Source organism: Hevea brasiliensis, chromosome 1 (assembly GCF_030052815.1).
Source record: "Hevea brasiliensis isolate MT/VB/25A 57/8 chromosome 1, ASM3005281v1, whole genome shotgun sequence".
In the NCBI taxonomy this organism is placed as follows: domain Eukaryota; kingdom Viridiplantae; phylum Streptophyta; class Magnoliopsida; order Malpighiales; family Euphorbiaceae; genus Hevea; species Hevea brasiliensis.
Genome location: NC_079493.1, coordinates 1,388,208 through 1,412,748, shown reverse-complemented (window position 1 = coordinate 1,412,748; position 24,541 = coordinate 1,388,208). Strand labels below are relative to the sequence as shown.

At 30.9% G+C, this 24,541-nt stretch overlaps 3 protein-coding genes across 5 annotated transcripts; 1 reads left to right on the top strand and 2 right to left on the bottom strand.

Annotated features, from left to right (window-relative positions):
- The first annotated feature begins 650 nt into the window (after positions 1 to 650).
- Positions 651 to 4,905, top strand: LOC110645784 (disease resistance protein RPV1-like). Of its 3 annotated transcripts, none has more exons than XM_058134289.1 (6): positions 651 to 1,341; positions 1,595 to 2,687; positions 2,828 to 3,103; positions 3,219 to 4,127; positions 4,218 to 4,385; positions 4,531 to 4,905. In XM_058134289.1, the coding sequence occupies exons 1-6, from the start codon at positions 824 to 826 to the stop codon at positions 4,588 to 4,590; spliced, it is 3,024 nt and encodes a 1,007-aa protein (XP_057990272.1). In that variant the 5' UTR covers positions 651 to 823; the 3' UTR covers positions 4,591 to 4,905. The 3 variants fall into 3 exon arrangements, with proteins under 3 accessions (XP_057990272.1, XP_057990225.1, XP_057990174.1); XM_058134242.1 differs by having other exon boundaries at positions 652 to 1,341; positions 4,218 to 4,415; XM_058134191.1 differs by having other exon boundaries at positions 653 to 1,341; positions 4,218 to 4,905.
- Positions 4,906 to 7,398: 2,493 nt separating this feature from the next.
- On the bottom strand, positions 7,399 to 13,262 carry LOC110645793 (histone deacetylase HDT1). The gene is made up of 10 exons (XM_021799042.2): positions 13,040 to 13,262; positions 10,484 to 10,554; positions 10,166 to 10,386; positions 9,757 to 9,767; positions 9,620 to 9,670; positions 9,333 to 9,532; positions 8,693 to 8,758; positions 8,517 to 8,607; positions 7,802 to 7,934; positions 7,399 to 7,714 (listed from the first exon to the last, which is right to left on the bottom strand). The coding sequence occupies exons 1-10, from the start codon at positions 13,050 to 13,052 to the stop codon at positions 7,654 to 7,656; spliced, it is 918 nt and encodes a 305-aa protein (XP_021654734.2). The 5' UTR covers positions 13,053 to 13,262; the 3' UTR covers positions 7,399 to 7,653.
- A 3,697-nt stretch (positions 13,263 to 16,959) lies between these two features.
- Positions 16,960 to 18,392, bottom strand: LOC110645794 (uncharacterized protein At4g22758). The gene is made up of 2 exons (XM_021799043.2): positions 17,493 to 18,392; positions 16,960 to 17,365 (listed from the first exon to the last, which is right to left on the bottom strand). Exons 1-2 carry the CDS (start codon positions 17,884 to 17,886, stop codon positions 17,148 to 17,150), a joined length of 612 nt encoding a protein of 203 aa, XP_021654735.2. The 5' UTR covers positions 17,887 to 18,392; the 3' UTR covers positions 16,960 to 17,147.
- Positions 18,393 to 24,541: the final 6,149 nt, after the last annotated feature.

Below are 24,541 nucleotides of genomic sequence, written 5' to 3'. Positions count from 1 at the left end.
AAAATTGAAAAATCAAATGTAATTTTTATTAATACTATTTTGAAATTGAAAAATTGTAAAAACCCAAAAATTATTTTTCAAATGAAGAATGTATATTAATTACCAAAAAATAAAATCAAAGCGTATTCCATTTATTTTTAATTATCTTCTCCAAGACTTTAAAATACGTGATTCTAGTCCAAAAAGGTTTTGGTGACTTGGTTTATCTTGATTATATGTGCATTATGTTCATGGTGGTTTAATTTCTATTATATTTTCTTTTCTTTTGTTGTTGAAAAGGTGATCATCAATTTGGTGAGTTGTTATCTTTCTCTTGAAAAATATGTTGGGACTTAGAATTTCCTCATGTAAAGCAGGTGACAGCCTGCGAACGCATACACTATCTTATGTTTGTGACTGAAATTTGAAATCAAGAACTCAATAATTTTGAAAATCACTCCAACACCTCTTTCTCTATTTTCTAGCCATGCAATGACATTGTTCTTCATTGAAATATCATATATCACCTTCAAGTTCTCGTCAACTTTTCAAAGTCTTAAGATAGGATTAGGACAAACGGACCGCAACCAATTGATTTGGCCAAATTACACTTCAACAACTGGTCAAAATTATTGATTGCACGATAAGTTTTTGTTCAGTAAAACTCAAGTCGTTTTCAGAATTATGAAATCTGAATTCGAGTACATTCAGTTCAGAGAAATGTTGCAATGGGCAACACTATATTTTCTCCTTGTATTTATAGGGTGATGAGGAGAGTAGTGATTACTCGTTAAGCAACTTCTTATTCAGTAAACTCCTTCCTTCCTGCTTAATTACTCTTTCAATGGCTACTTCCAAAACCTTCTCAGAATCCTCTTCCTCTGCATCTTCCTCCTCTAAATCTCAATGGAATCGTGACGTGTTTTTGAGTTTTAGAGGAGAAGAAACCCGCAAGAACTTCACCGATCATCTCTACGCTGCTTTAACCCAGGCAGGAATCTCTACGTTTCGAGACAGTGATGAACTTTCAAGAGGAGAAGATATCTCCATGGCGCTCATTAAAGCAATTCATGAATCAAGAATTGCTATACCAGTCTTCTCTAAAGGCTATGCTTCCTCTCTATGGTGCCTTGCTGAACTTGCAGAGATCATTAAGTGCAAGAATACCATTGGCCAGATCGTAATTCCCATATTCTACAATGTTGATCCCTCAGATGTTCGGAAACAGACTGGTGGTTTTGGGGAAGCTTTTGATACAGACGAGGAATTCAAGAAAGAAATGGAGGAAGTGAAGAAGTGGAGAGAAGCCCTTACAGAGGCAGCAGAGCTAAGTGGTTGGAACCTCCAGAACATCGCAGATGGGTATTTCTCTCTAACTTTTTGGCTTTTCAACAATTACAAACAAAGTCTTAATATAGTAGGCGAAAACTTGCCCACAATATTATTTTTTCTGGAGTGAATCTTAATAACAGTATTATTATGGTCATAAGGAATAGAATGAAGACAAATTTTAAATGACTAACTTATAAAATTCAAAGTTATGGTTATCATTTTTGAACTGTTAATCGCTCAAGTAATGTAAACAAATTCATTCTGTATGACTATGAGTGAACAGGTATGAATCAATCTTTATACAGAAGGTTGTAGAAGATGTTCTCAGCAAATTGAATTACATTTACCTGAATGTTGCCAAATACCCAGTAGGAATTGAATCCAGGGTAAAAGATGTGATTTTCTTGCTAAGTCTTGATGCAAATGTGGGAATCCGTGGGATGGGGGGAATCGGAAAAACGACTATAGCCAAAGCTGTATTTAACCAACTTTGTCATGGATTTGAAGGTAGCTGCAGTTTTCTTTCTGATGTTAGAGAAGTCTCAGAGCAGCCTAATGGTTTAGTTCAATTACAAAAGCAACTAATTCATGATATCTTGAAATTAAAAAATTTCAAGGTTCCTAATATTGACTGTGGAATCAATTTGATTAAAGAAAGGCTTCGTTACAAAAGAGTTCTTATTGTTCTTGATGATTTGGATCAATTGAAACAAGTGGATGCATTGGTGGGAGATAGAAATTGGTTTGGTCCAGGAAGTAGAATCATCATTACAACAAGAGATGCACATTTGCTAGATCAACTCCATGTGGGGTTGCAATATGAGGTCAGAGAACTGAATCGTGATGAGTCCCTTCAGCTTTTCAGTTGGCAAGCCTTCATGCAAACATTTCCAGTGGATGAATATATGGAGCTTTCAAATGATGTAGTGGATTATGTTGGAGGTCTCCCACTAGCCCTTGAAGTTTTAGGTTCTTATTTGTGCAAAAGAAGCATACCTGAATGGAAAAGTGCTGCGGAGAAATTGAGAAACATTCCTCACCATCATATTCAGAAAAAGCTTAGAATAAGTTTTGATACATTGGACGATGATAAAATAAAGGATATATTTCTTGATATTGCGTGCTTCTTTACCAGTATGGATAAAGATTATGTAGTAAAAATACTAGAGGGCTGCGGCTTCTATCCAGAAATTGGTATCAGTATTCTCATCGGTAGGTCTCTATTGACAATTGATTCCCGAAATAAGTTAGTGATGCATCAGCTCTTACAAGATATGGGAAGGGAGATCATCCGAGAAATATCACCTAATCATCCTGGAAAACGCAGCAGGCTTTGGTTTCATCAGGATGTTCTGGATGTACTCAAACAGCATAAGGTAAAAGCTATATGTTTCCATATATTTGTTCTTTTAGTTTCTAAAATTATTATCCTTTTGATTGGAGAGCTTTTAATTCTGTCCCTGCCAAAAGCACAGCAGAAACTGGAATGTTAACCATGCAATTTCGCTGCTTTCAGGGAACGGAAGCTGTTGAGGGTCTCATGCTGGATGCACGAGAATTGAAAGATGTATTTGTGAGCACAGAGTCATTTTCAAAGATGAGAAGTTTGAGATTGCTGCAAATCAATGCGGTACATCTTACTGGACCATATGAGAATATTTTTTATGAGTTGAGATGGCTTCGATGGCATGAGTGCCCTTTGAAATGTATACCAACTAGTTTACAACTAGGAAACCTTGTTGTTCTTGAAATGCAGGGCAGCAACATCAGAGAATTCTCCAAGGAGATTAAGGTATCAATATATTGAGCCCTCAATTTTTCTAATTAAGTTGAAATTGTGAAAGTTAAATGAATTCGGTTTTGCAGATTTACATCACCAGTTTCTTTTGTTTATCCCTGCTTATTAGGTTCTCGGGAAGCTGCAGATACTTGATCTCAGCCATTCTGTGCACCTTGCTAAGACACCAAACTTCTCAGGAATCACTAATTTGGAGAGATTAATACTTGAAGGCTGCAGAAGATTAGTTGAGGTCCACCAATCTATTGGACACTTGAAGAGACTTGTTTCCTTGAATTTGGAGGGCTGCAAGAACCTAAATAATCTTCCTGAAAGCATTTGTTACATGAAATCTCTTGAAACTCTGAACATTGCAGGCTGCTCAAGACTTGGTAGATTGCCAGAGCACTTGGGGAACATGGAAGCCTTAACTGAACTTCTCGCAGAGAGAACTGCCATTAAGCAGCTTCCCTCTTCTATTGGGCATTTGAAGAACCTTACAGAATTATCAATGGGTGGATTGAAAGATGGCATACGATCTATCTCTTGGTTTCCACAATTTTCATCACGGCTTCTGTCTAAGAGTTCAAAATCCATAGCTTTTCTGCCACCTTCCTTTGCTGGCTTAAGTTCATTGACAAGACTAGTTCTTGCTGATTTTGGTTTATCTGAAGATGCAGTTTCCATTGATCTTGGGAGATTATACTCACTTGTAGACTTGGATTTAAGAGGGAACAATTTTTCTAATTTGCCTTTTGGTATTAGCCGCCTTCCTAAGCTTAAGACATTGTGGCTAAATGACTGCAGAAATCTCAAATCAATCTCAGATCTTCCATCAAGTTTAAAGCAGTTGCTTGCATCTAATTGTACATCAATGGAAAGACTATCCCTTCAATCAAAAGAATTGCTGGGATTGTCACTAATTAATTGCCCAAAACTAGTTGAGATTCAAGGACTGGAGAGTGTAGAAACTGCACCAATCATTCAAATGCAAGGGTGTAATGATTTCAAATACAACCCTAATCAAGCTCTTTGGCAGGTTCTCTCTCTCTCTCTCTCTCTCTTTCTCTGTGTGTGTGTGTTTCTTTCAGCTGTTAGATTCTACTTAAACAAGTTTTCATTGAAACAGGCAATGTCCAAGTGTGAGGTTTTAGGCATTTGTTTCTCCAGCTGTGAGATACCAGATTGGTGCAACCATCAAGGAGATGGATCTCTGCTATCATTTTATGTGCCTGAGGTTTCACCAGGCAACAGTATTGTAGGGGTGATGGTTTGGATTGTTTATGCAATAACTGATGTAAGGGATTTGTATAAATTTGCCAAAGTGGTAATCAGAAGAAAGAGCAATGAATCTTATTCATTCGAGATGCCATTTGTTTTTGGCACAGGTGAGGATCAATCTTTTTCTAAATTTATACCATTTCTTATGCTTCCATGTGCAGAAGAAGGTGGAGAAGAATTGCAATTGTGTGTTCACTCAGTCCCTGCAGGCGCTGTGGTAAAGAAGTGTGCTGTACATGTTACCAGTGCAGATTCTGCAGACACAACAATGCCCAGCAGGGTCAAAACATTTATCGGAGCAACTGTTTGATGAGAGAGGGAGTTCATATATTTTCTTGTTTCATATATTCATGTCTGTTTTGGTTTGTAATCCTATTTGGGGAAATTATTTGATGAACTTGGAGCACTAAATTTTAGTGTTCTCTGTGCTCACATAAATATGGGCTCTTTCATAAATTATGAAAAGTGAAGGAACACTGCTCCAAGTGTATTCTATTAAATTAATATTTAGTTAATTAAATCCTTTAAATTTCATATATTCTACTTCATTTTTATTATTATTATTATTAATAAGCTGTAATTTTATAATAATAATTTTAAAGTATTTTAATCAATTCAAAGTTCGCCTCTCATTCATTTGTTACTGGTAATAAAAACAAATTAGGTAAATTATAATTAACCTCTTATTATAATTGGTTTTTTTTAGAATAAAATTCATTATTTATTAAATGCATTTATCATTATTATTTTGTTTTCTAAAAAATTCCTAGAATTTTAAAAAAGTTGGAGACTGACTTCAGCTTAGATTCCAAGTTTAGGCTGAATTGCCTGACAATCAAGTTCATTATCAACTAGGATAAGTAAACTAAAAAGCTTCATTTCTCTCCTTCCTTTAAGAAGAAGGTGCTCGTCAATAGAACTTACTTAGCAAATCATTCAGGTATTTGAACATAGAGATGATATTGCTGCATAGCTCGATGGAAAGAGAAGACCTTCAAGTTCCCACCTCTACTCTCCTCGAAACATCTCCCTCTAATGACATGTCTCCAAATTTTCCAGGAAAATTTGTACTTGTACTAATGGCCTGCATTGCCCCACCTGCAACTCTTTACATGGCTACCCATCTCATGAACTGAGCAATGAAGAGAGTGATGAATTCCTTCAACTCCTTTAGCAATGTCCATGTTCCTCTGCTTATATTGGGCACCCTAGGTATTGGATAATATGGTATAATGATTACTTGAACTAGTATTTTAATGGTTTGGATAGAAAGTTTGATCCTTTAGATGCCTTGATGAAAAAGAGTCAAGACCTTGAAGAAAAATCATGGAAACTTGTCAAGGAGATCGAAACTATTAAAGAAAACTTCTCTATTGGTCCTGTTCTTCAAAAGTTGTGGGACCTGCCGGAAGAAATCCTTGATGACTGCAAGATTTCATTCTCTGAGACTCCGAACTTCCTCTATAAAAACAAAATAGATTTTGTGAAAGGGAGGTATTTAGTTATATCTGCTGAGCATATGTTTAGGTATTGTGAGGGAGATATTCATCTTTTCTTGCAGTGTTGCTAAGGCTTATTCTTTAGTTCAGTCCATGTATTGTCATGTTTTCAGGATGACCATTGAAGCAAGTTTCTGGCAAGTTTGTCTAGAACTTGAAAGTTTTTTCTGGAAAAACATCGACTTAAAGAAGAATTCCCCTTTCTTGGGAGAATTCATGCAAGATAAGGTGATTTTTATTAAAAATTTCTCTCTTTCAATTGGACCTCTTTACCTAATTCGAGGTGGATGCTTCTCCTATATACACAACACAATGGGAGATTTGGTGACATGGTATCTTCCTAATTTCTGGGACGATTATAACTTCGAATTCAATATTAAAAAGAACAAAAAAGCAAATTCTTCACAATTTAGAACACCTTTGGTATGGTGTGCAAAAATCCCACTATGTGTGTTATTACGAAGGAGTAGAAGTGTACAAAGAAACTTATAAACCGATCAAGCCGCCTAACCCAAATAAATTCAAACTGAAATTAGCAGTTTTATATATTTAAATATTGATTATGGTTGAAAATAATTATAAACCGAATTTTTAGTTTGAGTTTCAAATTGACATAATAAAAACCAAACCCAAACCAAATATATATATATATATATATATATATATATATATATATATATATATATATATATAAGAGAAATACATAAATAACTTTATTTCATTTTTTATTCTTATTTATTTTTACTGAATAATACATCTTAAATTAATATTTTATTTTTCAATTAATGCATGATAATATGTATATGAAAAAGGTTTAACAAGAGTTGAATTATAAAAATAAAAAAAAAATTAAAAAATAAAAACAACCCAAACTAAATCCAATTCACTTATTATAAAAACTGAACATAAGTGATTTTGCAATTTAATTTGTTAATTTCGATTTAAATATTATCAAGATCGACTTTTTCAATTTGATTTGATAAAATACATTCAACTTACTCCAACCAACCCATATATGCCCCTATTAAAGAGTAACCCAAGAAGTTTGTAACTATAGTATGATGCAATTTGCTTTGATGAATGAGCTTGTCTCAGGGGTTAGTGCTAGACCTACTAGGGGGTTAGTGCTAGACCTACTAGCTACAAGGTTAAGACCCTGAAACTAAAAGATGGTGAAAAAAAATTCCAAACTTCACTTATTTTTATAATTACACCATTTTTTTTTTTCCACTCCTGCCACCACAATCCCATGACCTAGTACCACTGAACTATAGTTCATCGGTACTTTTGGTTGTTCACCGTGAATAAAAGGAAATACTTTCATCTGATTGATGTGAAGCATGTTCAATTTAACAGTTTGTGTTCTGCAACTTGTCCTGTCTCTTTCCTTTTATTCAACTGTCAAAGCTCCAATCTTTATTCATATTCTCGATTGGTTTATGACTTTATGGGAAATCAAATAATTTGAAATTAAGGCTTCGTTGTATTTGTGAAATCAAAGCAATGCATAACGGCAAAGCTTAAATGCAATTTAATCAATAAGAACACATATTGACTTGCATATTAGAGGTAAACATGTAACATCACAGCAAATCAATGATCATATGAAACAATAAATGAAAACTGGACTTAAAAAATGGGCATATATCAACCCAATTGTAAACCATTAACAGTACTTGCAAAGCAAGTCTCTACCATCATAAAACCCTCACTTCCTGTGTCATGCCTAAAAAATCTTTTAGCTTGGTTCTCTCACGAGACCACGCATAAAAAATTTAACTCTATTTACTTGCCACCATGCTTGGCCTTTGAGTGAGACTGCAGAGCAGCATCTGAGCCGAATGACCTGTCAATGGGCAACAACCAATTAGCGACACTAAAAACCTTTTTTTGCAGGTTGATGTAGTAACTTCTAATGTTGTACTAAACGCACCTTTCACAGGATTTGCAAGCAAACTGGCCACCGGATTTTGAGGTCTGTGCCTTAGCACTGCTGCCATTTGCAGCAGCTTTTCCAGCACCCTTGGCTGGATGGGGAGTTGCAGTATGCCCACCCTTCTTACCATCTGGGTCCACAAAGAAATACATTAGCAACATCAAAGAATGAACAATATTCTAGCAATACATAACTGCATAAAGTTCAGAGAAAACCTAAACAAAAATATCAGGCCTGTACAATATAGAAAAAAAAAAAAAAAATCATTATTTGATCAACACTACAAAAATCCAAGGACAATCAACAGTAAGAAAAAGATTATTTTGAAAACCACGGAAACATTGTGGCATGGCATCTACACATTCAATTTAAAATCCCAATAAATTAATCATGGAACATCTATATAGCAAAAACCAATAAATTCAGATGCATTTCTCCAAAATCAAACATGAAAAATAGGATTAGGATCCAAGAAATTCAATGGCAACTCAAGCACAACTGAAGAATGTTAAATTTTTATCACACCAAAATGATGCACAGAGAATTGCATTTATTTCTTGATGAATGACATGGATGACAGTTTTAACTCATACACCAACTTCTCTCTACATGGTTTACGTACATAGTGCCAACAGTAATAAATGACAAGATACACAACAAGATGTCTTTGGAAAAGATGACATGAAGCAAAGGATGGAATAAGAAAATATACCTGTCTTCTGAGGGGTAGCTGATTTTATCTTCTTTGAGGGCACAGGAGTCTTTGTTGCAGATTCATTGGGCCTCTTCTTGCCTTTCTCAGCCTTTTAAATAAAATAAAAAGAAATACTTCAAAAAAAAGTCACATTAGAAAAACATATCAAATCAACCACACTAATAAACCAATACCTTCTTTGGAGTCTCCTCATCTTCGCTCTCAGAATCATCTTCTTCCTCTGAATCTTCAGACATTTCCTGCATAAAGAATCATAAACTTATTCTAAAGCCCAAAGAAGGAAAATGCTTTCTTTTTGTGGTGTTGCTTGGGGGTGGATGAAGAGAAAAATTAAAACAAAGCAAAGTGATAAAAAAGACCATTATTAAAAGATAGTTCTACAAAGACAAAGTTTTAAATTTGAGAAATGCACAGTTGCAAGATGAAATGAACTAGTTTATTAATAATCAGTTGTAAAATCTTCATGTTTATTTATTATGCAACCATAATTGTTATCTTACCTCACAGCCAAAACATATTTAGTTTAAAAAATTATATATAGTATTTACAAGAAACCTAATTCAACTTTCAGTTCCATGAACACTTTTAGTTTTTTAACTTAATTGTACAAATCTATAATTTTATCTTCTTCAACAACCCTGTCCAAATTAACTTCAATCAATTAAAAAAAATAAAGAAAGGGCATCCACCATCACCCTACCGATTTTAAGTTAGATTAAAAATTAAAAAATAATAAAAATAAAAACTTTCACTACATATATTGATTAGAAATTCCATTACAACTCAATTAATCATGTCATAAAATGGAGATACCTCATCAGAGTCACCCTCCTCATCAGAAGAATCTTCCTCATCATCCTCATCAGATTCATCATCATCAGATTCATCCTCAGCTTTGATTTCTTTTTTTGGCTCTACAGGCTTAGCCTTTTGTTTCGCAGAAGAATCAGTCTTTGCAACAATAGACTTTCCTTTGGCAGGCTTTGTGTCCTCAACCATCGGCTGAACATTTCCTGAAAAAAATTAAGAATCAAGAAGACTATTCATTTAACAAGCAATCAGCGCACTCATCTGAATCCCAGTGTGAATAGAGGGAATACCATTGTCTGCATTCATCAATGGAAATAGTTCTTCATCTTCTGAATCCTCATCTGCAAAAATCAAATAGCTCAGCAAAATTTACAAGATAAAGTTAAAAAATGATTATTATACAAGAAGCATTTGTCATTGGACTCACCAGAAAAATCCGTGCCCACAAGAAGAAGACAGCAGAAAGTCAAGGAAAAAACAAATGATACTCATCCATTACACAAATACACAACGTAAAAGAAACAATGAATTCTAGACAGACAATAAGAATCCTTTTAACTTATTTATAATAAAATGCATTATTGACATTAGTGTTTAGGTGCAACAACCTATGTTTAGCATCATCAGGGTTTCAAACTTCAAGATTATGAGCAAAATAAACCTAGATGCAACATCTTTTAAAGGTCAGGGTGCTTAAGAGAAAATCCAGGGCGTAAAACCACTATGGGCAGATCGAATTTCTATCACACATAATTGCTTGAAGGAAAGACCAACAGAAGACATATCACAAGCAGTACCACAGGAAAAAGAGAAACTTCGCAATTAGTGAAGGATATTCTTCTTCTTCCGGCAAACGACTTTTATAACCACATAAGTAAACACTCCCATTTTTCCAGTTGTGAGATATCTCAACCTCTCTTTCAAAAACCAAATCAAAAGACAACTGAGGGATTAATTGAGGAGAAAGTGTTCCCAATACAATCTTGCTGTCATCAATCTTTAAAAAAAGGGGCACTGGTTCATTTCCTTTTTCTTTCTTTGACTCCCCTAGAGCTGCCTGAATAACAAAAGAGACTCCAAGAATTTAGCAACTTCAGAACAAAAGACACACCAAGTATTTAAAAAAAAAAATTGAATGAAGTTGGATAGCAAACCTGAGAGAGATGTATGATACTTTCAGCATCAGGTGTTACCTTGACAGGCTCCCCAGCCTTGACTTCAACACCTAGTTATAATGAAGAGAATATAGGATATTAGCATATCAATACTAAAATCAACCCATATTAAAAATATTAGGAAAATGAAACAGAAATTCACCAAATGAGTGAATTTAGATCAATCAAATAAACATCAGGTGCAGAAAAAGGCAATTGGAGTTTGTAAGGCATGAAAACAAGGACCTTAAACCAGAAAAACAAACCATGAACAAAGACCACGGAGCAAACACAAGTTATCTCCACTGTGCAGGTCTTCCCAGTGCAACATAAAAATTGCTACCCCAGACACAAACATGACAATCTGGTGTATGATAGAAAGTCCACAGAAGAAATATTGTCATATATAACCATAAAATTTTCATCTCCAATACAATAACATATATGCCCAGTTTATCTTACACAGTGCACTCTATACATGGAAGTGGGCTAGAGTTAGTAAAAAGATGGAATGTACATGGAGTTTAACCTTCAAAGTGTCTTTCGGGTAGAAGGGAAAATTGATGGTAGTTGGAAATTTACAGACGCCAACCTTAGCCACTAATTTATCTTTACCCATTACTTAAATGCTCACGAACATTATGCTGCTAATATTTTCTAAAACTCTGAAACTAAATAAGGTTAAACAACTTCTTTTAGCTTCATTAATCATTACCTTCCTTTCCCGTAACTCTTGTAAACTCCAGCGTCAATGCCTTAGCTATAGAACTAGTACATATGAACAATAATGCAGAGCTGGATTTTTCAGTTTTAATGTTGCCAATTCTAATTAGGATTTTATTTTAACGTTTTCCTATTCCATTTTAGTTTCCTATTCTATTAAGGATTTTAAGTATTTTCCTATCATAGTTTTAAAATGCGTTCGTAGGTAACGGAAACAGGCTGTAACAGCCACAGCATAATGGTAACAGCCTATCACTATACAAATTTTTCAATTGCAAATTTCACAAAATGTATAAATATTTAAAGATAAAATTAAAATTAAAATATATAACTAAATAATAAGCACAAATATATCAAATAAAAACATTAAATCCATCATTCTTATATATCATTAGTACTAATCAATTTAAAACCAAAATAACTAAGTAGATAATACAAGTGTTGCGAAGCGAAATCTAGCCTCACCTAGGAAGCCTCTGGGCGAGGCGCCTTGAACTAGGCTCCCAAGCGAGATGTGACCAGGCACCCCAAGGCAAGAAAATAAAAAAAATAAAAAAAAAATACAAGTTGAGAAAGAGAAAAATTAACCTGATTTGTTTTCACCTTTTAGTATCCATATGATACTAGAGAATTAGGATTTTGCGTTTTTCATGACATAATGAATGAAATTAAACAATGTATCTAGAATTTTAAATTATACTATATACTTCATTGTTTTTTTACTTTAATATTTTGTATTATTAGAGGAATGCTTTTGATATTAAAGATTAAAACATATAATATATTATGAAATATGAATACGAAATTTGACAATTTATTGATTGTGTAATATGTTAGACTATTTTACATTGTATATTTAATTATTTATTATTTTATAATAAATTAGTGCCTCACTTTGCTCAGGCAAACGCCTGCCTAGCGCTTTTGACAACACTAGATTGTAAAAATTAACCTTATTACCATAAAAATAATATCTAGTTGGAAGAAAATTGAGAGAAATTTGAGAAAAATGGCTTAGCTGCCAAGAGAGAAAATGACAAGGTGCTAAAATGAATGAGCCAAGATAGTTTTCTAGCACAAAAAAAAAAAAAAAGGTTCACTCTGTTGCATTTCACGCATTAAAAAAAAAAACGCCCCAAGATTCTTAGTTGGAAAAGTAACAACTACCTTTATATAACGGCCATAACGGCCTTTACGGTTACAATTTTAAACGGCAAGCTGTCTAGTTAGGATTTGCCTTCCTATTTTATCTAGACTTAGTAAAGTATTTAGGTTTATCTAAACTTCCTAGAAAGTATATTTAAAATACAAATTAAATTACTATATATGTATTTGAGTTAGCTTTTCATGAATAAAATTTCCAGCAGAGTATTTTCTCTCAATTTTCACTGTGTGAGGTGTTATTTTAAGCTCCACGCTACGTCACACACACACACACACACACACACACACACACACACGACACAACATGTTCCTAGAGCAAAAAGTAATATTTAGGGCTGAAAATGAAACATGCAAGCAAAAACACAGCCTAATCTTCCTGTTACTATACATGGAACTACTAAAAAATCACAGATACCCATTCATGAATTCCTACTTCCCACTATTCGCAATCCAAGCAGCTCAATACAACATGGGAATAACACAAATAAAAGCATAAATAAGCACCATATCATGAGTAAAAATAAAAGGCAAAGCATAGCTAATCAGTGACACATATATATTGACAAGTGTAAAATAACATAGCACGAAATGATCAAAGAAAATCCCCTAAAACTGAAGATAAAAAGAAAAAGTAAAGAAATGACAAGAAATGAAAAAAGAGGGGCATACCCCAGAATTCCATGGAGGATGACAGAACGTAAGAGATAGAAAGCTAGGGATTCTAAGAATGCAGTGGATAGAGAAATTTGAGAGTAAATGAGGCGGAATAAGAGAGGTTTTTGAAGGGCATTGATTTATAAGGGTTTTTGTGGGCGGAGCTAGGCAGCTAGGGTTTTTGAGTGAACACTACGCGTGAGCCGCAGCCAGTGAAGTGTGAACTGTTAAGCGGAATCTTATTTCGGGCTAGTATTCAGCTGCCTTTTCTTTTTTAAATGATAATAATAATAATAATAATAATAATAATAATAATAATAATAATAATAATAATAATAATAATTTGTTGAGAGATTTAAATATGAATTATTTTTTTCTATTAAATTTGTAAATGAATATTGTGAATTAATTTCTTATAAAAGAATTGTTCTAACGTATTTGATTAATTTAAATTATTAATTTATGTGAATTTCATTTGGTTCGGTCAAATTTTTAACTTAAATTTAAATTTATATCAAAATTAATTTGATTTAATTTTATATTAAAGATAGTTAAAACTATATTATTTTTACTATTTTCTTTTAAATCAAATTAAAATCAATTAATAAATTTTTGAGTCTGAATTGATTTTTTTAAATTAATATATATATATATATATATATATATATATATATAATTTAATTAAAATAAGACTAAATAGAAATCATAATTGAGATATTTTATCATCTAATTTTGGATTCCATATTTTAAATATTGAAATTGACGTACCCAAATCGATGGCCAATTTTAAATTTTATTATTTAATAAATATAAAAATCAAATAATCAACTATTTAAATCTATGAGCATTGAGTAACACTTGTATTTTCCTTCTCTATAGATATAGAAGAAGAGATATACCTGTTAGGCTATTACGTTATAACTCTTCATCAATATAAGGGGTGGGAGGCCTAAAGTTTAGGACACTATCCCAAATTTTACCAAGTTGGTAAAAGACCTTATCCAAAAAGTTGCTCTAGCCTACTTTTTTTATTAGGATGATAGAATTTTTTTTTTTTTTAATCCAAATTAGGATGTTAGATTAAATTATTTACTTTTTGATTAGGATATTAGGATTTTTTTTTATTTTAAATTAGAATGTTAGGATTAAATTATTTACTTTTTTGTTAGGATTTTTTTTTAAATTCCAAATTAGGGTTTTATGATTAAATTATTTTTTAAGGCAGTTTTAACAGCAATGTCAAATAAGCTCTTAATCTGACCGCTATTTACTAGGGGTAGCAGATTTCAGTTTAAATTGAAAAATTAAATCGAACCGAGTCAATTTGGTTCAATCGATTTGGTTTGATTTTATATTATAAAAATTTCAGTTATTTCAGTTCGGTTTTTAAGAGAAAAAATTGGTTAAATCGAATTGAACTAAATAGTAATTTTATAAATTCAAATTGAATCAAATCTATTTTTAAATTAATTTATTTTTATAAGAAATTTATGAATTATATTTAATTATATATATATAAATTGTTTAATTTCATTGATTAATTGTTATTAGGTTCAAACCAAAGTTAAAATTAGACAAAATAACTTGAAAATCAAGTCTAAATTAAAGAATCAATCAAAAATCAAAACCGATCGGTTTGAATCAAACCAAAATGAAATATAGTAATTCGGTTCGATTCGATTTTTCATCCATTTCAATTCGATTTAATTTTTAAAATATATAATTCACTTTTTGTAATTTAATTCGATGCCATTCGATTCGATTTGATTTTATTTGAACCGAATGCCCACCCCTACTATCTACAACTAACCAATCGATGCGAGAGATAATATACAGGGTCAAGCAAGGTTGAAAACACAGAGAATCCCTACTTTTTTCACCATACATGACTTAGAGACTAACCGAAGAGCAAAGGAAACCTCAACCCACTGTTATCTTCCAGGTCTTCATGGACACAGTAAGTCGATCTAACCTTAGGCCAAAGGAAATGCAAGAACATTTAGAGCATCACAGATCCAGTGGAGAAAGGGGTGACAAAGTTTATCGGTGACCCATTCGCACCTTACGAGGCAACATCTGACCCAGTGAGATACCATCCTCTCCAAAGACTTCCTCTCGCCATTTAAACCATGAGAGATACGCTAATGCTTGATTCCATAACTTGCAGCAAAACCGAAACGACAGAGGAAAAACCAACTCTAAAATATCCCTCGACATGATCAACCCTTATTATTAATTATATGACTTCATGATTTCTGAGATCATTAATATTAAATTTAATTAAAATTTTAATGTTTTCATTTAATTAATGAGAAGTTGGGAACCTGATGCATTTATTTTGTTTGATATTGATTGTCGTTTTAGAATAGGTTGAAATTTTATATTAGAAAAGCATAATTTATTTTTAATATGGGTAAACTAATTTAATAATATTAAATATTTGAAGTATGTTCACTATGAGTGAGATAGAAGTAAACCTTGAATATTCAAATATTTCCTTCAATGGGCCTAATTGTCAAACTTTTTCGACTTTTTATATTTTAATTTAACTGAATAAATTTTTAAAAATAAAGAACTTGTATATATCTCAAATTAGATTGGGGGAATGTGTCCCATCTCATATGGCAAGCAAGCTAGCTTTTTTTTCAATTATATACGTATGTGCTTCATATTACTTTATGACTAAATTAAAGATTTTTTTTTTTTTTTAATTTTAAGTGATGTGAGGCCCATATATAAATAATTAAAAAAAAAAAAAGATAGTTGGCTTGCTACATGGGATGAGACACATTTCTTCCGAGTGTAATTTGAAATTTGTATACAATTTTTTAATGGGTTTAATTAATTTGATCGAAATTAAAATCATTAAATTAATATATAAGAAGTCGAAAATATTTGAATTTTTAAGTAAGATTAAAGCTTTTTTAATTACTTTTCTTAAAGATTATAAAGTTTTCTTCTCATATTAAAAAATAAAGAGATTGAATTAGTACTGATAAAAGATTAATTAAATCCTAAATTAAATTTAGATTGAATTGAATTATACTCAAGTTGATTTTGATCAATAATCTTTAAGTATATACCAAGTCAAAATCTTATATAGAAGGTTAATATCTATTAGGGGTGAGCAATCGGTTCAAACCGAACCGAACCGAATCGAACCGAATTAAATTATCAAAACCGAACCGCCAATTTTAGAAATCGAACCGAACCAAAATTAGTAAAAAACCGAATCAAACCGAACCGCTTTAATTCGGTTCGGTTCGGTTTAAACCGATCAGTTTGATTTTTGATTGATTTTTTAATTTAGACTTGATTTTCAAGTTATTTGGTCTAATTTTAACTTTGGTTTGAACCTAATAACCATTAATCAATGAAATTAAATAATTAATATATATAAAATTAAATATAATTCATAAATTTTCCATAAAAATAAATTAATTCAAAAATCAATTCGGTTCGATTTAGTTCGATTTGACTATATAAATCACTATTCGGTTCGGTTCGGTTTTTTCTCTTCAAAATCGAACCGAACCGAAATAACCGAAATTTTTATAAATTAAAACTGAACCTAACTGATTAACTTTTAAAACCGAACCGATTGAACCAAATTGAATCGATTCGATTCGATTTTTCGGTTTGAACCGTATTGTGCTCAGCCCTAATATCTATCCCTCTTCTAACTATGAATCGAAACTGGATCCAATGATCTTCTATTCCTTACATGAATAGTCAACCATATATATTCTATTGTCATTAGAAAACTCAACAAATTATAGTTGTTGTAAAAAAATCTTAACTCTTAAAATATCATGTTAGACTTTTTTATGGGTTAGCGACCTTAAAAACAGAAACAAAAACAATTTGTAAGCTGTACAAATTCCGGCAACTTATATTTTAATTCAAGAAATTAACAAAAATAAAAAACGAGGACAGACACAAACAAGCAAGCAGTCTGCTCCACTGAATTTAAATGACCTAAAATGCAATATAGTTTTAATTGCATTCTAATTCTTATGCGGGATTTACCTAATCCAAAACTACTTTTTACATCGGTAATTTGCAAAAAATAAAGTGGGAAAAATGAAAGTAAATAATAATAATAATAACCACCTTGCTGCTATTACAGCGAAAAATCCTTGAATTTCAACCAAGGAAAACCACTTTTAGCAGCTTCTTCTGCTTCTTTTGAGCAAGATGACGACGACGACGCCGTTTTCGTTACACCGCCGCCACTGGAAGAACTTCCGCTTTCATTTCCACTGTCTACCACCGACTTTTTTGAGCAGAGGAAGAAGTTCCTAGATCCCGACTCCATTAGCTTCTCTTCCCTGTCCAAACCTGAAGGAGTAAAAAAAAAATCTCAATCTCCATGAATCTCCACAGTTCACGTGTCATTTTCTCATTGAGGAAAAATATTGATGATCAGAAAAATATCATGCGGAGAGAAGATGATGCATGATCTTACTTTCTAAGCTGAATTGCGAGTAATGGAGGTCGAATTTGGAAGGATCGGATGAAAAAATTGGGCGGCGGCCTTCCTTCGAGTATTGCCGGATAGCAGCAGCGACCAGATCGCCGATGGTGGATTCCGGCGACATCAGAACTTGTACGGCACCAACACTTCCTTGAATCGTCACGTTTAATAGCAGCTTCGTCAACTTCGTCTTCGCCTCCATGCTCACTTCAGCCATCCTCCTGCCTCCGAGCAAGTCAGGTAGCGTATTTGGACGCCGAATCCTCGCCTCCGGCACATCCAACGGTACCCTCCCGTGGAAAGATGACGCCTTCCCTGTTAGCCTGTTCCTCCGCTTCTTCTCCGAGTCCTGTCCTTTCCGGTTAGTCTTCGTTGTCGTCGGCATAGTACATCAATAAAGTATATCGCAAAAATATTTCTGAAAAATAAAATTCCCCTGTGCTTCTTCGTGTGGCGTTTGAGCGATCACCGATTACCTCAAACGGCGGTAGCGGAAGAATCGGAGGCGAGGGAAACCGAGAGCTGTGAAGGAGCGGCGGCTCTCAGGTTTCCGGTGAGCAGCAAGGACCATAACCTGAATGGTACGAGTGTAAACAAAAGGAAAACCCAAAGCAAAGCAAGTAAAAAAGAAGCAGAGGCGGAAACGGAAGTTATGAACGCAGCTGAGCCAGCGAAGGGGTGTTTATATGGACAAGGAATGGAGAGCGCAGGATAAGAAACTGGCAATACCGGCTACCGCCAGTTGTAAAAGTTAATTTGGGGTTGAACATTTGTAGGTCAGCAGTCATCTTGGACTATAAATGACCGGGTATTGGCGGTGGCCAACTCGGGTCTGGTGTTTCAGTTTAACGGTTATTTGCTAATGTACGCGGGAGTAGTAAGAAGAGGTGGTCCGAAGGTGTAGGTTGGGGCCGTCTGAGGGGGCCATGTGGTAGATGGCTATGGCGTGGTGCGCCAAACGTTGAGACTTCGGGTATAAACGATTGCCCTAGAAAAACAAAAAAAAGGCGGCGGATCCGAAACTTATGATCATGTGTTTCGCATGTGTACACCGTTCGGCATCCGACAAAAATCCGCTCCCCTTTTGCACTAAGACATGACATTGTTAGATGTTATTAACTGTTTCAATAATTATTAATTATTTTATTAATTTATTAATTATTAAAATTATAAATGATGATATTATCTTATTTAATTAAAATATTCATTTAATTGTTAAAAGTTATAACAGATAATTTTTTTTATAAAATATTTTATTAATTTTTAAATATTAATATAAATATTATATTTATAAATAATATAAATAAAAAATATAATATTTTAATTAAAATTAAAATATCAAACTATTTTAAAAATTATTATTTAATAATATCTAAATATTATTTTAAATAATATAAATAAAAAAATATAATATTTTAATTAAAATTAAAATATTAAACACTATTTTAAAAGATTTTTTCTCCTTTACGCAATAATAAGATTCCATCAATTAATTATCTAAATTAACATTAAATTAAAATATTGAAGATTGCATAATTTTAATGAAAATAAAAATTTTATTTTTTATTTTGACATAAAAATTAATAAATTATTTATTTTTATATTATGTTATAATTAATATTTAAATTTTTTACATTTTAAAAAATAACTAAAAATATTAATAATTTTAAGTTCATACATAAATGTTCATACATCTATTCATTTTTATTAATTTAACTATTATTTAAAATATTAAAATTAAAATTTAAAGATTAAATTATTTATAATCATAAAATTTATGAATAAAATAATAATTTATTATGAAGAGTATCTTTCAATTTTTTATTAGCGGTAAAAAATTAAAAAAATAATAGATAAAAAAAATTAAAAACGAATGATAAATCAAAATTTATGGATGTTTCTTTTGTTTTCTAAAATATTAGAACTTTAACTATTAATCATGAGAGAACACATAAATGAAATAATAATTAATTTTAAAGACTTTCTAAAAATTATTAAAACTCAATTTTTATAATCAATTGTATGGTAAAATAGACACTCAACTATTAAAACATATTATTATTGATAATTTTAAAATTTTTTAATATCTGATATAACTAAATCACTAGTTCAATATTAAAAAAATAAATAAAACACTTTTTTTAGAATGAACCACTAATTATAATATTAAAATTCTGTAGGTTCTGATGGGCAATCACTTTTGAAGATAATGTTAATATTTTAAATATAATTAAAATATTATTTTCTAAAACGTGTCACGGAATGAGTGGTTTTCAAGGAGGTCCAGCAATCAGGCCCGCGAATAGTCCTCGAGACCAAGAAAATCTCTTGCGATATGGTGACGTGTAACCAACTAATTGGCCCCACGGCTACCGCGAACCAATAGGGGATATACCTTTTTCTCTGCGTACGTCAGGCTTGCGAAGTAGCAATTATACATTTTGTCATTATATGAATTAATAATGTTATTTTTTTTTATTATAATAGCTAAAAAGTAAAAAGATAATAATAATAATAATAAATATTTTCTATTTTCCTTTAAAATAAATTTTTTTAAATTAAAAAAATTAAAAATGTTCATTTTGAATATAAAAATTAATAAAAAATTAAATTTTTATAAAATTATAAATTTTAAACAGGATTAGTGATTTGTTTGGAGTTTATATTTTATAAATAAATTTTATAAATTTTTTTTATATATACTTTTATGCTTAGATGGATTAATTTTTTGTAAGAAATTAATTTTTTTCATCTAATTAGAGATAATCATCTTTAAGACTTAATTGATTTAATGATTATGGTCAATTATTAATTACTAATGATTAGCTGCTAATAATTAAAAATTAAAAATTAATATTTATAATTTATAATTTTTAATAATATAATTATAATTTTAAATTATTCACTTCTAATTTAATTTAAACATTATATTTATTAAACACCTTAAATTATCATTGTTAAAAGCCTAGAGTTTAAAAAGTGACTCAAATGAACGCTTAACATTAAAAAAAAAAAAAAAATCTTTAAAAAAATTACATAGGAAATTAATTTTTATAGCTAATTAATAATTTGTATTTTTTTTAGAGTCATTATCTCAAACACCTAAGCTTCCACTCAATACTTTGAAAAAATAATCCACTAAATAACAAAAAGGATGGCATAAGATAATCATAAAAAAATATTATTAAATGTGAAATAAGATTTGATGTATTTTCCCCCTTTTTCTTCTTATCACTATTTAAGGAATAGTTTTGTAATTAAATACATGTTCTCAAATAGCATTTAAGAGAGCGCTTATCTTATGAAAAATATTTTTTTTTTTTTTTTTTTTAAAAAAAAAAAATAAAAAAAAATTTTTTTTTAAAATTAAATTATTTTTAAAAAAAATTATATTTAAAAAAATTATTTTTTATTTTTTAAATTTTTATAATTTTATTAAAATGTGTTAATACTTATACATACATGATATAAATATATATTATTAATTTAATATTATAATTAAATAATTTTTATAAAAAAATATTTTTCATAAATCAATTATTTTTTATAAAATAAATAAAGTTTTAATTCATTATTTAATTAATATTGTCATCTTTAAAAATTTCCATTAAAAGAAGTAACAAATTAAATAATTAATATATGAGGCTATATTGTTGTCAAATTAAAAAAAGTAACAAATTAAATAAAATATCATGAACCTAACCCCACGGCTGAGGTTAGGCTTAGAATTAATAAAATATCATGAAATAAAATTAAAAAAATATATTTCTTCCACTCAAATTATTGTTGTCAACTTGTTCTTCACAATCATATATGGGATCCTCTATGTAGGGTATACCCACCTAGTGGAGGCAATATCCCCACTTAGGTTGGCTACCCACAATTTATAGTTATCTAACAGGAGACAAGAAACGTATTATTAATATATGACCTAACTGAAGCAAGTGGGTATAGGATGGGGAAATTTAAATCTGAATTTATTAAATGAGTATATGTTTTCATTAATTGATAATTAAATAATATTATGAATAATTTAATTTATATTTTATCAATTAAAGTTGGATTTTGTTTAAAGATATTTTAAATTATTAAAAAATGTTAATTTAAATGCATTGACTCATTATAAAAAATATATAAGAAAAAAATAATTTAACTATATAGAAATTAATTAAAAAATATATCTAATTATAACTATATAAAAAAATAAAAATTTAAAAGGAAAGGGGCAGGTCATAGTCTTCTTTTCTGCCTAGTTGAGTCCTTTTTGTACTACTTACTGTTCCCAGTGGTCACAACTTGAAAGGAAAGGGGCATGCCATAGCCTCTCTGCCTAGTTGAGTCCATTTTGGACTATTTACTGATTTTCTTGTGGTTATGATTAGAGGTAGTTATGGTTTGGTTTGAAATTTAAATCAGATTAGTTTAATTTACAATAAAAATTAGTTAAATTTTGATTAATTAAATTAGATTTGAATCTAATCAAACTTAATTAATTTAATTTTGGTCTTATTGTTAAATTTAATCAAATTGAATTAAATTGAAACTAGATTTGCAATCGTGATACTATCATGTTCAGTTATAATCCTCCTAATTTTTGAATTGGACAGTAACCTGCTCTACCTAGTCAAACCCATCTTTTACTCAAACCTTAAATGAACCAAACCGAAATTGAATTGAAACTGAGTCAGATAGTTTCAGACCGAACAACTTTTTTTTATTATTAAAAAATTTTAAAAAATAAAAAATCTGGATCATTCGATTTGGACTTATATCCAATTGAAACTAGAATCGAAACGGTGAAACTAGGGAGTGATTCACAGTTTCAAACTGATTCGAACCAAAATCGGGTTGATGGCCCAGTCTAGCTCTACCCATATGGGCTTTTGGGCACCAATAAAAGTGGATCAGAATAGTGTATTGGAATACTCTCACTCACATCACTTTCTACCATCTCTATTATTGTATGGCTGCTAGAAGTAGTTCTATCCAAATTAATCTCTCCCTCTCTTTCCCTTGCCTTATAAAATGTAACCTCCCAGGCACTATTGCTAGTGTATACTGTTGGAATATTCAAGAGTTTGACATTTCTTTTAGCCAATATTGTTGTTTGCTATGGCAGATAAGAATTGTGTGTTGTTTGGGGCTTTAACTATCAATTGCCAAGTATAATTAAGCACTTCTAAATCATCTTTCTATATATTAATTAACTTGTTGGATTTGTTGTTCATTAATTATGTGGTTGCAGTGTTTAGCAAGGACAAATCCTTTTCATAATTGATGTTGCTGTGAACTTCTGAAAATTAGACAATGAGTCTAAGTAAACTCCAAGAAAGCCTATAAAATGTAAAAATAGTAAGGTCGGTAGTCTTCTAGTCAGCTACTCCAACGATCAAGTTAGAATTTATTGATTGAGAGTGAGAAAATAACAATAAAGTATTTTGTTTTGATTTTGGCTGAGTAAATGTACTTGATTAATGAGCGTTATCACTCTGTTATTCTCTTTTAGCAGTATTTTGCTTGGTTAGCAGTCTTAATTTAGTGGCGGTGTAACTTAGCGGTTGGAAATTCAAAATCGCCATTAATACCAATTTCATTTCGATTTTAATTTAAATAAATTAAATAATTATAAATTTAAACATTTAATTAATTATCTCATAGTAAAAATTATATAAAAAATAATTTTTTTATATAATTGACTCTGACTAAAATTTAAATTCGATATCTCACAGTTATTGAGAAGACTCCGCTCATACTAAATTAAAGTTGATTAATAAAAATATCTATTTCTCTGTAACCATAAACTCATAGTATAATTAAAATATTTGATTAGAAGGGATTCTAAATCATTATCCTTTTTTTATTATTATGGGAAAATAATATTATCGTTGTAAAAATTAAGATTAAATTTAATTTTAATTTGATTTAATTTTAATTAAATTAATAATTAAAAATTTTATTTTCTTAATTTTTTAAAAATAAAAATTCAATTTTAACTGAAAAAGAATAAAATTTTCTTAATTTTCTTGTTTGTTTCTCTTTTTATCTACATATGATTGATGAATCATAATGAGCCCAGCTATATTCCAAGGATGGCCAAGTGTTTCCACCTTGTCTTTTCCTCTTGCCTTTTAATGCTTTTGGGAATTTTCTTTTGGATTCCTTCCGTCTTTTATGTACATTGAAACATGACACTTCATTTCAAAGGAGTATAAAACTCCATTATGGTTGTATTGGCAAGTGAAATAATATATCTTTAATCACTGTATAAAATAAAATTAATTTAATATTTATTATTTTTATAATAAAAATAAAGTTATTGAGTGTGGTGTTTCTTTATTTAGATATGAATGTAATAAAATAAGATATAGATTTTTTTTTTAGTAGGAGATTAAAATCTGATGTGATACTCTGAATTTTTAAATACTTATTTTATGTGTAATATATGAGTTTTAACTAGTTGGAGGTTCCAGAAGAGGCCAAATATTATTGAGATGTGAATTTAAGACTTATAATTTTAGAAGTGTGATTCGAGCTACTTTGCAAGTTGGGTAGGTCATAAGTAAAGGGAAAATTTTACCGAATTTTCGGTAAAACCTAAGCTGTCTTTGACTTTTTTAAAGTTTTATTTTAAGTAAATATTGATCAGTTTGTAATGTAATTATTTAGGTGAGCCGAGCTAGTCTCTCTCCTCTACCCAGCGACCGCAGTGACTTGTGAAGTACTGTAAGTAGATAGTGATTTTAATTATAATTTTAATATTATTATATATTTGAAGGCATGCTCATACATCACATATAAATATATTCATGTAGAAAAATGCTAGGCACGTTTTATGTTGCATTTTCTTAATTGCAAAAATTGATGTGGATGTCGCATAAGGATAATTTGGAGCTATGTGCGTGTGTCGGCGTGCGTGTGGTGTGATGTTAAGGGTATGGGTAGGATGGGCAAATCGGTTTGAGCTTGTCTCGCTTGGGACTCGGTCTTTTTTGAGGAAGTCAGGGTGAGTACGACTTTGAGTTAATCTTGCTAGCCCCCAC